The following is an 18,451-nucleotide window of genomic DNA, read 5'->3' as shown; positions in this document are numbered from 1 at the left end:
CTTCATGACTTAAAGTAATGATGGACTGTTGCTTCTCTTTCCCTATTTGAGCTATTCTTGCCATAATATGGACTTGGTCTTTTACCAAATAGGGCTACCTTCTGGATTGAGAAAACAGAGTTGTTGAAGATGGACTATGTCTGTCTGAGGTGATGTGGGGCACACACAGGCCACTTCAAATTGATGTCATTTATTCCCTCGCTTTATGGGTGCAAATGGTTAGTAGAACTTTATCTGATGAAGGGTCAGGGTCACTGACAATAGCCTGAGTGAGTACAGACTAGTCAGGGATGGGCAACTCCAGTCCTCTGGGGCCAGAGTGGTGTCATACTTTTCCCCATCCCTAGCAAACAATGTGCCTACAATTTCATGTTTGACAACATTACATCAGAGTTTGATAGCTTTTTCAAAGTTTACACTTGTTTATGCAGAATATAATTCAAGGTGAAAATCTAACTGTTCTGCGGTGCACATGTACAGTAGTCCTATGGTGTGTCTTGCCTAGTTAAATAAAAGGTTAAATAGATAAAATGGTAGCTCCAATAAACACCTGTGGCTCATCATCGAACATTCCGCTATAAGGCCACATACGCGCGAGATGCGCCCTGCCAAAACAGCGCTTACAAAACCACTTGAAACATGAAAGCTACAATAAAAACGATGTCGATTGAATTTATTTACAAATGGTGGGTTAGGTCACTTTTACTTACTTCCATAACGTGGCCTGTGTGAATGAGCTTTTTCTTCATCGTACATCCTGCCTCTGTTCCCCCGGTTATGAACTTGATGAATGCTGCCCAACCAATGCTAGCTATCAGCAAACCATAAGCCGCGCTTTTGGTTTTAAGATGAGTCAAAAAATATTCTTAGTTGTGACACTATCGAGATAAGATTAACTTCTAGTTTTCTAAACTTCCTTTTCGTCGAAATGCCTCCTGTCACTTTCGCAGCAGAACTCCAATCGCGTTGTTCACCTTTGCTGGGTCATGTCAGAAAGTGCTTGAGGTTTCCTCTGTCTCAGTGCAAGTGTTCAGTCAGTGCGTTCTGAACTGGGGTAACTTCTTTACTCGGATTCCGTTGCAAAACGTTTGGTCGGTTGCGCAACGTTTTGCAACGGCAACCGTTTACCCCAAACGGAAAACGTTTCCCAAAGAAAACGCGTTTATATTGGACAAATGATGGTAGCTCCCTTTTTCTTTCGTCCCGTTTGCGTCCATATGGTTCCTAGAGTAAACGGTTCCGTTGCAAAACATTGTGCAACCGACCAAACATTTTGCAACGGAATCCGAGTAAATAATTAAAGTATTGATGGACTGTTGTTTCTCTTTGAGCTATTCTTGCCATAGCTCATAGTTTCAACAGACCAAACGTTGCGCAACATAATTCGACTAATGAATACACCCCTGGGGTGTACTCATTAGCCAAACAGTTGCAAAAGGGAACGTTTTGTAACTAAAACGAGAGTTACAATTGGACAAATTCAGGAAAATCCCTCCCGAATTTTGTTCCGTTTGCTTCTGTTTAAGAAACGTTTTGCAACAGAATTGGCGTAATGAATACGCCCCTGATCTGACGTTCTAATTATCTAGCTGTCCCAAGCACCACCTGGCGACCAATTTATCATGACAGCTGTCCATCTCTTGCTGTCAGAATGAGGGTAACAATGTACCCTCAAGACAGCAAATTAAATGGGTGTCAGTGGAATCATTACAATAAAAGGGCATAAAAAGTGTATCTGATTGGTTTATGGAAAAATGCATTGTTAAGATAGTTAGGCTTGTAGACATCAGAAGGTTTCACTTCACACATCAAGGTTGGGTTCAGCCGAAAGCCGGATTACCGGATTACCGAACAGGCACGCTTGGCACGTTTGGGGTTTGCAGCTCCCTGGAGGTCGGAGGCCCTCAGACACCATATTATGATAGCAACGTTTTTAGAATTGCAGGAAATTAGCTTTCAAAAATGCAAAATGTTCTCTCAGCCTCAGGGCAAAATGTGTAAAATAGCAGGAAATTCGCTTAAAACTGCAACATTTTATCTCAGCCTCATCGCAAAATCGAAATAAAAGCATGAGAGGAGCTATGAAACAGCAACAAAAAAAATTATCTGCCCCATGGCAAAAAAGTGTAGAATTGCAGGAAATTAGCTTTAAAACATTTTCTCTTTATCTCATGACGAAAATGTGTAGAATTCCATTATAACACTGCAAATGTTTCTCTCTGTACCATGGAAAAATGTGTTGAAATACAGGAAGTTAGCTGCATTTCAACACCTCCGGGGGGGTGGGGGTTCCAGGAGGTCGATGCTCCAGGGCCCCAAATTCTGTAGTTAGGGCCTGGGTCAGCAGGTTGAGGGGGTTCTGAGTGATGCATTACTTTTGACCAGGGCCCATATAGCTCTGGTCAAAAGTAGTACACTATAAGGGCCCATAGGGCTCTGGTTAGAGAAGTGCACAATAAGGGCCCATGGGGCTATGGTCAAAGTAGTGCACTATAAAGGGGGAAGAGGGGGAATTTTGGACACACCCATAGTGACCACTAAACACATTTCTTTTGGATTACTCAGCCATGCTTTTTAGTCCCTGATAGCTTAGCTAATGGGTTTCTGAAAAGGCCTGAGAAACGCATATACAGTGAATTCGGCAAGTATTCGGAAAGTATACCCTCAACTTTTTTCACATTTTGTTACATTACAGCCTTATTTTAAAGTGTCTTAAATAGTTTTTCCCCCTCATCAATTCCGCACACAATACCCCATAATGACAAAGCAAAAACAGGTTTTTACATTTTTGGCAAATGTATAAAAAAACAAAATTTGATCATATTTACATATGTTTTCAGACCCTTTACTCAGTACTTTCTTGAAGCACCTTTGGCAGCGGTTACAGTCTCAAGTGTTCTTGAGTGTGACGCTACAAGCTGGGCACACCTGTATTTAGGGAGTTTCTCCCATTATTCGCAGCAGATCCTCTCAAGCTCTGTCAGGTTGGATGGGGAGCATCGCTGCACAGCTATTTTCAGGTCTCTCCAGAGATGTTCAATCAGGTTCAAGTTCGGGCTCTGACTGGGACACTCAAGGACATTCAAAAACTTCTCCCGAAACAACTCCTGCGTTTTCTTGGCTGTGTGCTTAGGGTCATTGTCCTGTTGGAAGGTGAACCTTCACCCCAGTCAGAGAACTTCTTCCATCTAAGATTGATGGAAGCCACTGTGTTCTTGGGGACCTTCAATACCTCAGAATTCTTTTAGTACCCTTCCCCAGATCTGTGCCTCGACACAATCCTGTCTTGGAACTCTACGGACAATTCCTTTGACCTCATGGCTTGGTTTTTGCTCTGACATGCACTGTCAACTGTGGGACCTGATATAGACAGGTGTGAGCCTTTCCAAATCATGTCCAATCAATTGAATTTACCACAGGTGGACCCCAATCGAGTTGTAGAAAAATCTCAAGGATGATCAATGGAAACAGGATGCACCTGAGCTCAAGTTCGAGTCTCATCGCAAAGGGTCTGAATACTTTTTTGTTTTAGTTTTTTATACATTTGTAAAAAATAAGCCTGGATTTTCTTTTCATATTCTCCTTTCCAGCATTGTTACAGCAACTATGGTGGATGACATATAACCAGACCAGTGTAGTACAGCTCAGCATGGCTTGGCTCAGTTGGGCAGAAGTGCGAAAAGGGTATATGTGCCTGCCTGTAGCAATTTATTTATTATTTTAAGTCAACCAGCAGGGACCAGGAGTAGTCTGTGATATGCTGTGAAACTTCTCTTGTCTCTGCTGTGCTAATGTTGCTATTGCAGGGCAATAAGCAGGCATTCCATTGTAGACATGTTCAAATACTGTGTGTGAGAAGACATTAACTCCAAATTCCAAGTTAAATTTACATGTACATTTTATCTGTTTGTTTTGTTGGAAGGTTTGTTTTTCTAATTAAAACAGAAAAGCCAGGGGTAAATGTAATTACTATACATGCTTAATGCCTACTAGCTATGAAAACAAGCCAGTGAATATGGAAATGTATTTATTGTTGCTGTTGTTTGTGTTGTTTAAAACTAATACCGTAAGCCCTCACTTTGGTTCAACTGTATCTTTTCCTACTTTATAGACTGGATTATAGCAGACTATACTGTTAGGTTCTAATTCTCAGTGTAAAAAACTCAACGGACACTATGAAAGCTTAATCAAGTTAATTCTCCCAGAGTGTCAATACAGCTGCATCAGACAAAACATGTTTCCACCAACCCAAGAATATATACTCCAATTTAGATGCACTCCTTCTCTCCAACCCTTACATATTTTATGGTTCGACAGGAAGACGAAGTGATGGGGTAATAAACCCTTCCTTCTCTCTTAAGGTGACCTGACTTGACCTCAACCCTCTTGATGTCTAATCCAAAGATCTCTCCCCTTATCAATGCCTGTCACATGTGATCGCTTCCCTGCTCAACTCACATCTGTCATGGTGCCTGGTACCAGACTGTCTCTTCTCCTACCAGAGGATCCCTGATGGCTAACAACATATCCTGACAACATGTAAACGTTATACATTACCCTCTCTCCCCCAGTGACATGAATAAGTATATTTAATATTCTCAGAACCCAACCATACTAATTGAAAATGCACCTTTTTTATTCCCAACAACAATTGATATCTGAGTTGCAAACATTGAAGGCACAGTAACTCATACGATTACATTTTTTTGAGTTGTGATTGTGAGAGCGCAGAACTAAACAATGCTATTATTATTGAGGTGTAGTGTTTTTGGGCCAATGCTCTCCAGTGTGCATGCACTCTGACATAATATTGTCTCCAAAATTACCTGCAGTAGACCTATCTATGTAAGCTGCAATGTAGCTTTATATCCAGAGGAACACATGATTTAATTTGCTAGAGAACATCATTCTTTATTTCATATACTTGACGCTCATAAACAGCACTCTCTGCTATTCCTGCCATTCCCCTTTAATTTAAACAATATTCGCAGGGCATCGTTTGGCAAATATTTCTCCACGCAGCTTCATGTTTATAGATCTCTGTACATACAGTCATCCCACGATTGGCATTCCTTTCACAATAATATACACATCTATATTAATCTGAGCACACACCTTGTTCACTTCAACAAAATGGCTAAACAAAAACTAACTGGAGTAATACATTCACTTTTTTCTAAAAAAACAACAACATTTTATTTACTTCTGGTAGAAGAAGAAAAATAAGGTTTCATACACGCATGCAAGTTTATATACACAGTAGTTGAGGAGACACAGATGTACAACATGGAGTTATTGCTTGAACAAAGCTGGAGACGCATCACTCAATCAAAAAGCATACAGAATGAACTCAGAAGTCCACAAATTACAGCCTTGATTATATACAATATTTACACACACATACACACACCCCCCCCCCCCCCCCCCCCCCCCCAGAAAACAAAAGAAAGAGATACTTATTTATCTTTTGTAATATATCATAGTCAATGCTGTCACAATTAGGTTAAGAGGTTTAAACATATCCAGTACCATCATATAGCTGCAATCCTTGTTCATAAACAACTGGTACCTTATTGAATGCATATCACTGCTGAGGTGGTAACAGTAGTCAGTAGCTTTGGTTTGACATAAGCCTAATCAGAATGGCTTTGCCATGTCACTGCTACTACTATAAATACTCAAGTTTCGTTGATTATGTCATCACTTAAAAATCATGAAGTCGTCAAAAAGTCAGTTGTTGCTCATTTGTAATGCATACCAAGACACAAACAATCAGAAAACAGACTTTACTGTATCCAAGACGATGTAAAGCAAACACAAGTGCACACACCTACATGTACCCATTATTGGAAGCCTGCCCTTTTCTTTAGATATGAGGAGAGGGCAAGCAGACAGCAGTTTTGATACAGTGGACTACTAAAACTACGATATACTCACAGAAACGACACACACAGAAACAGGCGTGCTACACCGGCAGCAAGCCACAGAAAACACTACAGAGCCATGTAGAGATGTAGACCTGTGAATTGGATGTGAAAACACTACAGAGCCATGTAGACCTGTGAATTGGATGTGAAAACACTACGGAGCCATGTAGACCTGTGAATTGGATGTGAAAACACTACAGAGCCATGTAGAGATGTAGACCTGTGAATTGGATGTGAAAACACTACAGAGCCATGTAGACCTGTGAATTGGATGTGAAAACACTACAGAGCCATGTAGACCTGTGAATTGGATGTGAAAACACTATAGAGCTACAGTATGTAGACCTGGAGATCATACTGTTTACAGTAGTAACAGATTTCTACAGGATTGCTTGTAAACATCAGATGCATTTGCCAAATTTGGGTGACATTTTAGACAGGGGAACATTAGCACTAATGAAATTCCATTATAAAGTGTAAGATTTGTAACTTAACTCTGTATTGAATCATGTTCATTGTGTACACACAGTTTGTATATATGGCTAAAAGCCTTCCAAAAAATTTAAGATTTTGTTACTGATTCTAAAATGTCATCCAAATTGTCAGTATGGTGTTTCATTTTTTTTTTTTTTTTATAACAAGCACTGAAATTGTTTACTCAAAATGTTGTAAAACTTTTAAAAAATTGCTTAAAATATGCGAGCAGTTACACTCACTCTTATGCAAGTAGTTAATAAATAGCTTATTGCTCTCAGTTTTTCTAAAATGGTAGTTGATCTCCCCAATTCAGTTTAAATGAGATCATCTTCCAACTCCATCTCAAAAGGGGAGGGCATCTTTTTTTAAACAGATGAAACGGATAGGATGGATGTTGTACCTTCACACATATCTGTCACGGTCACACCAATGTAATGATGTACTTGAAAATGCTGACTGTAGTGAGAAGGGACATCACACACCACACACACAGTTCACTTCCTGTTTACCTCCTGTACCCTTCTGTTGTCTATGCGGAGAACGCTCCAGCGAAGGAGAGGCACATTTAAAAAAGGCCCTTCAGTATCTTGAATAGGAAGCAGCATGACATGTCTATATAAATTCAATGCCACAAGCAACGTTAAACAGAAACGCCAAATCAAAAGGCTGAACATAAACAAAGCCCTTTCTGCGAGCCTGCATACAATACAACATATAGGAGGAGAGAACAATATTTTATACAGAAAAAGGGATTCTTACATTTTCCCCAACAAAAAATTTAGAACAGCTGCAGATACATACCTGCAAATAATGTAAATATCTTAAGACATATTGATAGATTTAGTATGTACACTTCAAATAACAACAATTAAAGATATTAAATATGGCCTTTTTATTCTTGGGTAGAGAACTGGTGCAAAGGGCTTGGAGATCTGAGTGTCTATATGTGAATGTGGTAGTCTGGGGCAGAACACTGATAAAAACCTCGTTATGCATCTGTCAGTGTAAACTAATAAACTAACATGTTATTCTAATTTCTGATGTTATCTGTGAGAAGCTTGGCTTTAAACCAGCTCCTGCGGGTTAAATCCTGTCCATCATCATGACTCTTCATGGTTGACGGTTCAGGGTATGTGCGCATATCCAGCAGACATAACACGTGCAGGGTACATACAGTAGAAACATCATGTGAAAAGACAGGAGAACACGTCAAGCCTGACAAAGATCCATCTATACTCTTCACGGTAGCCCAGAAATACGCTTGTTCTCTCTCTGGTTCTGCCTCCCTGCCAGTCTGTCTGTCTCTCTGTCCAGGCCACCTGTGTTGCAGCTGTGTGATCTCTCCAGTCTTTCTGATCATCTATTCCCCCTTCTCTCCCACAGCAGGCTGGCTGTGCTCATTACAGCTTGTTTTCCCTCTCTCCTCCATCTGTTTTGGCCTAATAAAAACACATTGATATTTACAGCACTCACTAACCCTGTCCCTGCAATGGCTCCAGACAAACTGTACTCATATAGTACAATGCAACAGGCACTACTGATATCTACACAACTCTCATAGCACTAACCCAGTACTGATTCCACCAGCCAACTCATAGCCGACAGCCATTGACACTGATATTTCCTCACACATACACCACTGATCTAGACTTCACATAAACCAACTATAGAACAGACTACAGGACCCACAGAGTTTCCTTCACAGCTAATACTATGACGGTATGGATGGACATAATCCACAGGCAATAAGTCATATAGATAGCCAATGAGCCACAAGCTTAACTAAAATATCCACTAGCTGTTATGATTATATCATGATAAAATAACATTAAAATATTGATTTAATCTTAGAGGGGTGTTGTGACATTCCCGAGCAATACATTCACTAAGAAATAGGAGTTCTCTCTCGACCCCAGGGATGTATCCAGAAGGTCAGGTACTTGGGTCCTGTACATAAATACATTGATAAAGTAAAAGTATACTGTTTCAAAGAGATATGGGATGGGGGGGGGTTATGAAATTGAACTCCCAGTGAGACCAAAAGGGGCAATAAAGAAATCAAATATCGGAATCGATAAGGAAACATTTGAACTAAACCCTTTGCACCATTCTGCTCCTTGTTTCCCATGCCGTTCCCAGGTTTGGCCCAGGTCTTCCCCAGGTGAGGTGGTCCTTCCTGGGACTACATGAGGACGTTGGCCCGAGTATCAGGCAGCCGGAGCCCCACCAGACCTCCACACACCAGCACAGATGAGGCCAGGAGGATGGGGATGGCCTTGGTGATGCCAACCAGCGAACCAAAGATCACGTTCCCCAACACGGCAGCTAACTTACACAGAGCATTACAGAACCCAAAACCTGTCCCTCTGAGAGAGAAAGATAGAGAGAGAGAGACAGAAACAAATTACAAATGCAATTTAGGGATTTAAAGGGTTTTGTAAGTATATTTGTGTGTTTGTGCATGCGTGTTGTGTGCACATAGAAATGGAGTATTCCTATTATTCTGCTAACCATACCTCCTGTCTGTAGGGAAGGACTCTGTGGTGACCACGTCCAGTGAGTTCCAGGCTGATATGCTCAGGCCGTTGTAAAGGCACAGCATGAAGATCATCATCGACTCACTGGTGCCGAACCACAGGAAGAAACAACTGATCCCTGACAGAACCATGGAGCCACCTGTCCCACACACACACACACACACACCACATTATTTTTTATTTGAACACCCTACAGTAATGCTCATAACAAAGGTAGCCCTAAGAACAGACTATGCAGACTGTCCCTGTATATACCTAACATCGATAGGCGTCCAATCTTATCCATGAGCAGTGCAGAAACAATGTTGCCGGGTAGAACAGCTAGAGTTCCCAGGAAGTTGATAAAGTAGACCCAGTAGGCGCTGTAGTCATCGTCAAACGTCATCTGACAGCCCGTCTTGTTGTGGTGGAACGAGCTGTTGATCACCTCTGTGCCGTCTATCAGTTTTGATTCATCGATGTCTGCCATCAAAAATAGGGAAAGAAGCCTGGCTGACACAGTACAATAGCTGAGAAAGCACAATACCCATTCAGCAAACATTATAACTGTCTCTGTGTAACCATATACTGTGTCTATGAAACCATATACTGTGTCTATGTTGACCATGCAAAATGGAATATAACTCTTTTGATTCAGGAGTGATGGCTTAGAAGAAAAGTCTTTATGTCCGTCTGTCCGTCTGTCTTACCAGTGTTGAAGAAGAATGCCTCGATGAAGGTACAGTTCCGGAAGTAGGATCCCACTGACGTCACGTCGTCAAAGTAGCAGTTACGGAAGGTGGAGTCAATGAAGGTGATGGACTTCAACTTCATATTAAGAAATCTGGACCGATCAACAGAGGAAAGTGTATGTGTGGACATGGTTAGTTACTAATGCCTACATTTTACAGATAAATCCTTGGTGGCTATTCTGTATTCAACTTAATAAAGTTGATCCATCTTATCTAGTTGACAGGGACAGTGCAGATAAATCAACATGCCATATGAATATAAAACTGGCATAATAATGATTCACATTTTTCATCATACTCCATTTTAGTCTATAAAGTGGCCTTTTGTATTGAGGATGAAGTTATAACTACTTGACCATGATTCCTTAGTGTGGAAGTTTTCTCCTTCCTTCCTACCTGTCGCTGATGAAGACCCCGTTGGTGTGGATCTGGTTCTCCAGGGTGAAGTTGAAGGTGAAGTCCTCGATGCGTTCGTTGCTGTGGGTCTTCACCTTGGAGGCATAGTCGTCTGCCTGAAGATGCTTGATGACATCAGGGAACCACACAGACAGGCCGTAGTACCTGCATCCACACACACAGATACAGTGGCGTCGCAAACACACACAAAAACACACTTATGTACGTACCACAAGGCATTGGGTGTAGGGAGTCAAATCAGTGGATATCAGTTAACAAATGGGCAGAAAGATGGGTCTTTACAGTATATTAAACCAGAGACTGTCTAAATGTATTGGTACTATAGGGGAAGAATACAAAATTGTGTTGGGTTTTTTCTTTTCCCCAGGCTGCTTGCATTCCCATCCTGTCACACTGAAAGGAGAGCCCAATGATAGTGTATTGATTCAGTAGTTCTCCTGAGAGCAGGGAGATGCTGCATTAGACAAATGACAGAAATGCAACGTAGCTGCAAGCTCAAGTCTCTGCTATTTCCTGACGAAATTAGCATATTCTGACTTCTATGTACATCTCTAAATGGAGAAACAAAACTTTCTATCGGGAGAGAGGGTGGGAGCGGCAGTCTATTACATTACAATACAAAGCTTACCCAAATGACAGTGTAAACCACACAATAGCCAGCTTGATAGTGTTTTCTTTCAGAGGGTAGTCAAAACACTTAATAAAGTTAACCAAGATCTGCGTGGAGAAAGAAGAGAGACACATCAATAATGATTTGTGAGAGTGCAGTGCAGGATATCATGACCATCTAGCGACCCAACAGGTGGAGAGGCAGAGAAAACCCACCCCACGTAGCTCTGTCTTTGACCTGAAGAGGGCCTTGGAGACTGCGTTCCCCGACTCTGACTTCATCTCCACCAGCTCATCCAGATGCTTGGGGATCTTGATTCTGTTCACCTGGGATGGGAATGATGGGAAATTGAGTTTTCAATAACATAATTCAATCAAAAGTTATGTTAATGCTGTTTCTTTCATGTAGGCTACTGCTGGTAGAGAAATGTAACTGAAGGTTGTCTGTGTATCATCCCTTCATTGGATATCCCTCTCTGGGTGGTACAAGGAAACACGGACCCTGGAGCCACCTCTGAGAGGAATTGGAATTGACCTGGTTCGCTTACAGTATCCACAACTATTTTGTATTGCAATTTGATTTGCCCATGGAAACATGTAGGCTATGCACATTCCTTAAAGAGATGATACCCAGGTTTTGTAATGCCAGATTGATTGAGCCCTGCAGCAAAAACCTCCATCTGCTTTATTATAGGCTACAGTTGTATCATGGTTTGCTAGAGCTTTATTTTATTTTTTTACCCCCTTTTTCACCCCAATTTCGTGGTATCCAATTGTTAGTTACTGTCTTGTCTCATCGCTACAACTCCCGTACGGGCTCGGGAGAGACGAAGGTCGAGAGCCATGCGTCCTCCAAAACACAACCCAACCAAGCCGCACTGCTTCTTAACACAGCACGCATCCAACCCGGGAGCCAGCCGCACCAATGTGTAGGAGGAAACACCTAGCAACCTGGTCAGCGCGCACTGCGCCTGGCCCGCCACATGAGTCACTAGTGCACGATGAGACAAGGATATCCCTACCGGTCAAACCCTCCCTAACCAAGACGACGCTAGGCCAATTGTGCGTCGCCCCATGGACCTCCCGGTCGCGGCCGGCTGCGACAGAGCCTGGGCTCGAACCCAGAGTCTCTGGTGGGAACCCAGAGTCTCTGGTGGCACAGCTGGCGCTGCGATGCAGTGCCTTAGACCACTGCTCCACCCGGGAGGCGCTAGAGCTTTATTTTACTTTAAAGAGGTTTGTATCAGAGGTTTGAAAGGCTTTATTTTGCTTTACAAAGACAGGAAATCTGACTCCAAATTCAAAGCTCTAAATGCGGATCGATTGGGATGCTCTTTCCATCGTGTGTTTGACACAAATCACCTTTCAAAACCTTCTCATATCACAGATATGATCCTCAGCACAGATTTTAACAGGTCACAGTGGTGTGAGGAGCAAACAGGAGCACAGGCTGGAAAAAACTCACGGTGAAGACTTTTTCCGGCTGCCCACGCGCTCGCATGTTGGTGTCATGGATCTGTTTGAGGATCATCCAAGCCTCATCATGCTTCCCCACCTGACAGGAGGGAGAAACCAGAGGGAATTAACGGGATTAATGGAGAAAGAACTGGGAGCGCTCCTCCGTGACAGTCATGCTCACACAGGAGGAGATGGGCTGAGATGACAGGAGTCACGACAATGATGACTCATTTTACTTCAAAGGGTAATTCTCCTACAGTAACAGGCCTACTGTCACTGACCTTTTGCTTTCTTATTTGCCAGCAGACAAACCATGCAAAATGGTGTGGAATGTGTAGCCAAGGCCTCTGCTGCTGAAACATTAGGCTGACTCACTGTTTGCCTCATAGGCCTTTCTGTTAAAGAACAAATTATCTCAAACTTTCACAAACACTCTTAAACATGATAGTAACCTAGGATAATGCACTCTGTTCAATGGTTTTCTGAGGAAATAGATGCTATAGGGCCTTAGGCTAAGGGCCCTGGGCTAATGATAACCAACTATTAGACTTAAATAATGGATTAACTGGGCTATATGCCTATCTGGGAATGGATTGGTCGACAGTTGCCTATTAGTTGCCTAAACTGTTCAGAATGAAACTCTTGAACTGAAAAGCTGAGACCATTCATGCCCACCAGAGGAGGCTGGTGGGAGGAGCTAAAGGATAATGGGCTCATTGTAATGGATGGAATGGAATTAATGGAACGGAGTCAAACATGTGGATTCCATATGTTTGATACCGTTCCATGGATTCCATTCCAGCCATTACGATGAGCACATCCTCCTATAGCTCCTGCCTCCAACCTCCTATGATTCCCCCACTGATGTAGCCTGTGAGGGGCAAACATTCTCCCTAAAACCCCATTTCCCATAATGCTTTACCTTACCTCCAGGTAAAACCTGGGGCTCTCGGGCATAAAGGTGAGAGCCACCACAGCACAGACGCAGGGCAGGGCGCAGACCACCACAAACACCCTCCAACTATGGAACTGGTAGGCCGAACCCATACTGAAACTCCAGCCTGTAACCAATCACACGCAAGAGAACCCATCAGAAACCAATCACACACAAGAGAACACATGAGCATATTTTACATTCGGATCACATTCTCAAGAGAGAGTGCCTCGCTTTTTTTATTCACACAGTATTTAGCTTGTCGTTAGTCTCATAGTTTATAGTAACTCAACATTGTCAGAAGAGTGGTTTTTTTAAGATACTTTTGAGCAACTGATTGTTGCATCCCTTGGTGATGTGATGTCTGTTCTAGTTGCACAATTCCTATGGTGTTTATTCTGGAAGACCACACACCCAACACGGAAAGGAAAGAAAAGGTTATTTTAAACCAGCTGGCAATTATCCTTGCCGGGCTACTCATCCACATCGCTCCAGCTAAACGGCACGCCCCACTAACGTTTCTTCACCACAATGAGTCTGGATTTGCATCTTCTCCAACGACTTCTCGAATGCGAACCAATCAAACCGTTCTGATTGGTCCCAGAAACCGATGGGTTGGATGAGAGCTGGCCTACATGAATCATGAATCACGCAATTTTGACGTAAGCACAAACAACTTCTAGGATGTTGCTGTAGGTTCAGATGGATCGATCGATAGAGCAGCTGAATTAAATTCAGTATGAGTCAGGCAACAATTATCCAGCAATTCAGAATAGCAAGATCACCAGCAATGCTATTGAACTGCATATGGGTCCCTTGGGAAAACTAGTTGAATGATATCAGATGTATTCTTATCAGGTGGAGGGCTCTAGATCTTTCACTCCAACAATGTTTGAATGGTGTTATGGGAGTCTTGTAATGTGAACCTGATTTAACGCTGTTAATAAAAAATGCCATTTAATGAAACCTGGCCCCACCACTGCAGTGTAACGTGTGAGAGGAGAGATGAATGAATCTGTGGAGGCCTGGGAGAGCTTAGAGAGACAGGTTCATTGAATGTGCTGGAAAATAATTGATTGTTAAAGGTTAAAAAGGTGCAATTATTAATTAATTAAGTTAAAAAGGTGCAATATGTAGACATCGCTCCGCCATTTTCTGGTTGCTAAAATTCTAATAGTTCGCCTAATTTCAGTTTATGTGACAAAACAAAACAAGTGTAGACAATCATTGTACCATCTAAACCACTGTGAAACATATTTTCAATAGCCCAAAATATTGTATTTTCAGCTGGTGTACAAAAACGAAAGTAAAAGACGCAAAAACTAGAAATATAGAAATAGCGCACATAGAACAGATCTACCACTTCTTTTATACTTGTGTTAAATGAGAATGATCTATAACTCACATTTCTATGTGAATTTGGTCAGGTCGCCCAAAGAGTTACATGTTACAGCTTTACATCATGTTGAACCTGATCTCATCCGACAGGCAGACTGTGTCCCATTAATCATCATAGCAGCAACACACACACACACACAATGTCCATTTCTCCCTCTCTAAATGACACATCTCAGCACATTGTAAAGTCATTTTCTGGAGCATTCAATTGGAGAGGAACGTGCTGGACTAGTGATGTCTTTGAGTTGAAAACGGCTGCTAAAACCTTCAATTATATCTTTCCTCAATCATTGTAATTAGTACACAGCCCTGTAAACAATCTTAGCCTCAACACTGAACTAGCCATGTTCTAGACACCTACTGATTAAAAGCATCCAAAACAAGTATGTGCACATTTTGCTAAGCTCATGTTCCATTTATGAATCTGTATTCATAAAATTGCACTACAATTTATGGTGTTCTCCCTCAGGCACAGTATAACCCTTCAAACCTTTAAATGTATGTTGTTTTTTTTACATTCTGTGAAATGGATCATAAATATCTTAATTGTTGCCCACGTCAATGGGTGTAGGAGAAAATTCGAGGGAACATCTAAAAAGTCAAACATCTTTCACAGTAAAAGGATGAATAGAAAACAACGGTACAGGCTATTTTTTGCTGTCCTCATCTCCTTTGTACTGAAAATGTCTGTTCTTCTGTGTGTGGGAGTGTAGCTACATTAGTGTGTGTGTGCTTATGTTACCTATTCGTATTTGGGCAAAAAAGGGAGGGGGGGGGTTTGTCATGTTAGTCGTGACCTCCCACGTCTCTCCCTCTGGATTGTGTCTTTTTGCACAAGCTTTGAGGGAATAATACCATTATCCATCAACAGGAGAGGGAGGTGAGGGGGTGGGGGATGTTAATGTGAGGAAATTACTGCTGGGAAATAAACTAAACAGCAGATTGAAACTGGATTTGATACCATCGTTTATCAACCACTGTGGAAGTCAAGCCAGCTATGTTCAAAGCAGAAAGGTTGTCATAGATGTTGAAAATGCATTCCTTTAAAGAGCAGTGGCTCTAATTCTAGAGTGTTATGAGAATTCTGATATATTTTCAACCACCCAGCACAGTATAGTGGTGGCACATGTAAACTCTACATCCTTTTGTGCATCAAAGTCATCCACACACTGTGTTAGTGTTAATGTATAGGACTGGGGTGTTACTGTGGTTTTGTGCTGAGTAATGATGACACAGTGGAACGATGCCAAGGATTCCCAATAATGCATTACCATGAAGACCATCTTAATTCCTTACATTCAGGGTATTGTGTGTGTGTTCATACGGGTGTTGGTGTAAATGCATGTGTTTTTGTATGGATGGATGCACATGTATGTGTGTGTGTACACATGCCACTGGTGGTGGTAATGTGTGTGTGAGTGTGAGTGTGAGAGTGTGTGTGTGTGTGTAAGATTTGGTGTGCTGCAGTGATTGCCTTTTTTTAATGGAGGTGTAGCTGTGCTGTGAGACTCAGAGGGTTAGTGTTTTGCCCATGCCATTGGAAATCTCATTACTGGGATTATGTACATAATTGACTAAGTTTATGGATGACTGAGTCTGGTAGCGCTCTGCATCTCTGAGGCCTGAGAGAGAAGGAGAAAGAGAGAAGAAAAGAGACCTGAGAGTGAAGGAGAGAGAAGAGAGACCTCAGAGAGAGACAGAAGGAGAGAGACCTGAGAGAGAAGGAGAGAGAGAGAGAGGAGAGAGAGACCCGAGGTAGAGAGCGAGAGAGTAGTAGAGAACGAGACCTGGGAGAGAAACCTGAAAGGAGAGAGAGACATAGAAGAGAAAGAAACCTTAGTGAGAGAGGAAGAGAGTGTAGGAGAGGTAGCTGTGGGGTGACCTTATAGGAGAGAGCTGAGAGAGAGAAGGAGAGAGGCTCATAATGTTGTGGCCTGCCAATAGTCCTTTATCTGACTTTGTTTTCTCTTTGGTCACAACTTAGTGACTCAGGTAAGCTGGAGAATAGTGAAACTGCTGCAGCACAACCATTTTTTTAAAGAACCATTTTAGAGACAATTAAACACTTTTCAGTTCTCAGAGACAGCAGAATGTTGAAAGGCTACTTGTCAATGGAAGCCAGACCATTCCACTCATGGCTTGTTCATAGAAAAAAGAACAGCACGAAAACAAATCAATTGACCGCAATCATGTGACAGCACTTGAAGGCACCAGGAACAAGGGAAAGTGTAACGGCTGGAAACAACAGCAGTGTGTAGCCCCCACCCTCTCCAACTTAGGGCACTAGTGAAAAGTAGTGCACTACAGTGAAGAGGGTGTCATTTGGGACACACATGGTAACTTCCCACCAGAGCACTAGTAGTGTAAGAAAAGGTAGCAGTATCCTGTAGTATGATGAGATCTCTGCAGGCTGATTCAGGCTTCTGTAGTATCCAGCTGAGCCGTTATCATGGGGCTTTAGGACACATTAGGAGCTGCCGAGTGTTGAAGGCATATGAGAAGTTACCTAAAAGAGATTTAATGGAGTATTAAACACCAATGAGGTGGTAGATGTGTTTCTTTGGCCGCCTCTCCTTCCAGTTCTCTGCAGCCAATGACTGGAACGAACTACAAAAATCTCTGAAACTGGAAACACTTATCTCCCTCACTAGCTTTAAGCACCAGCTGTCAGAGCAGCTCACAGATTACTGCACCGGTACATAACCCATCTATAATTTAGCCCAAACAACTACCTCTCCCCCTACTGTATTTATTTCTATATTTTTCTCCTTTGCACCCCATTATTTCTATCTCTACTTTGCACATTCTTCCACTGCAAATCTACCATTCCAGTGTTTTACTTGCTATATTTTATTTACTTTGCCACCATGGCCTTTTTTTTGCCTTTACCCCCCTTATCTCACCTCATTTGCTCACATCGTATGTAGATTTATTTTTCTACTGTATTATTGACTGTATGTTTGTTTTACTCCATGTGTAACTCTGTGTTGTTGTATGTGTCGAACTGCTTTGCTTTATCTTGGCCAGGTCGCAATTGTAAATGAGAACTTGTTCTCAACTTGCCTACCTGGTTAAATAAAGCTGAAATAAATAAATGTGTGGTAATCCATCATTATGTTTTTCTGTATTAGACAATAGACTACTCTTCAGGATCACTGTTGGCGGGCACTGCGGCAGTTCAGGAAAACATAAAAACCATTGAAAAGTGCTGGAGTATGCAAGGCACGCTCAGAGAGAAAGAGAGGTGGGAGAGAGAGGGATTGGAAAGAGAGGATAGAGAGAGAGGACAGAGAGGGAGAGCATTGAGAGAGAAGATAGAGGGAGAGCATTGAGAGAGGAGAGAGAGAGATAGGATAGACAAAGAGCATAGAGAGAGGGCAGAGTGTGTCAGGAAGAATGAGAGCAGAGTGGGTCTACTGACATGCCTTCACAGGGATATCTGCAGATCTGATAGCAGAGCTTTCACAGTGAGACTCGCTAAGTTTCCCAGATTGTATGTGTAGCCATCCTCTATAACCAGTGCAAAATAGAGAGAAACAGTGGCTTTTGAAACTGATCCTCCCTGTGTGTGTGTGTGTGTGTGTGTGTGTGTGTGTGTGTGTGTGTGTGTGTGTGTGTGTGTGTGTGTGTGTGTGTGTGTGTGTGTGTGTGTGTGTGTGTGTGTGTGTGTGTTCATCTGGATGTGACCAGCGCCCTCAACTTAAATGAACCCCCACGGTGTAAGGTATCATTGCCTTCAATGTCTACAGTGCAGTCAGTGTTTGTACAAGCAGGCGTTTCAGTGACTCAGTGCAGCTGGCTCATATCCTCCATGCTGCAACTTCAGAAGCCCCTCACTGACGTCACTCACGGCTCGGCTAAAGCACACCCCTGACATAAATCATGGCTAGCTGTAGCTTTGTCCCGTTAAGTTAGAGCAGGAAAGAAAAGCTAATTATGTTTGATCAAGAAGAACATCCCCAG

At 42.2% G+C, this 18,451-nt stretch overlaps 2 protein-coding genes across 7 annotated transcripts in view; both read right to left on the bottom strand.

Annotated features, from left to right (window-relative positions):
* The window catches only part of LOC129826471 (ras GTPase-activating-like protein IQGAP1), a 96,464-nt gene extending 95,245 nt beyond the window's left edge, over positions 1-1,219 (bottom strand). For 4 of the 5 annotated variants that reach the window (XM_055887233.1, XM_055887234.1, XM_055887235.1 and 1 more), the window contains exon 1: positions 711-1,217. In XM_055887233.1, coding sequence (XP_055743208.1) covers positions 711-756 — 46 coding nt within the window. In that variant the 5' untranslated portion in view covers positions 757-1,217. Of the gene's footprint in view, positions 1-710 lie in introns of all 5 variants that reach the window. The other variant, XR_008755039.1, reaches the window with a different exon arrangement.
* Positions 1,220-5,767: 4,548 nt separating this feature from the next.
* The window catches only part of LOC129826469 (synaptic vesicle glycoprotein 2C-like), a 57,936-nt gene continuing 45,252 nt past the window's right edge, over positions 5,768-18,451 (bottom strand). For both annotated transcript variants that reach the window (XM_055887231.1, XM_055887232.1), the window contains 9 exons: positions 13,084-13,217; positions 12,164-12,253; positions 10,915-11,025; positions 10,718-10,806; positions 10,069-10,233; positions 9,631-9,764; positions 9,197-9,403; positions 8,921-9,080; positions 5,768-8,770 (listed from right to left, as the gene is read on the bottom strand). In XM_055887231.1, the coding sequence (XP_055743206.1) occupies positions 8,587-8,770; positions 8,921-9,080; positions 9,197-9,403; positions 9,631-9,764; positions 10,069-10,233; positions 10,718-10,806; positions 10,915-11,025; positions 12,164-12,253; positions 13,084-13,217 (1,274 nt within the window). In that variant the 3' untranslated portion in view covers positions 5,768-8,586. The remainder of the gene's footprint in view (positions 8,771-8,920; positions 9,081-9,196; positions 9,404-9,630; positions 9,765-10,068; positions 10,234-10,717; positions 10,807-10,914; positions 11,026-12,163; positions 12,254-13,083; positions 13,218-18,451) is intronic.

The sequence above is a fragment of the Salvelinus fontinalis genome, chromosome 28 (genome assembly GCF_029448725.1).
Source record: "Salvelinus fontinalis isolate EN_2023a chromosome 28, ASM2944872v1, whole genome shotgun sequence".
Classification (NCBI taxonomy): Eukaryota; Metazoa; Chordata; class Actinopteri; order Salmoniformes; family Salmonidae; genus Salvelinus; species Salvelinus fontinalis.
The sequence above is the reverse complement of the archived record's forward strand: the minus strand, read 5'-3'. Positions and strand labels throughout refer to the sequence as shown.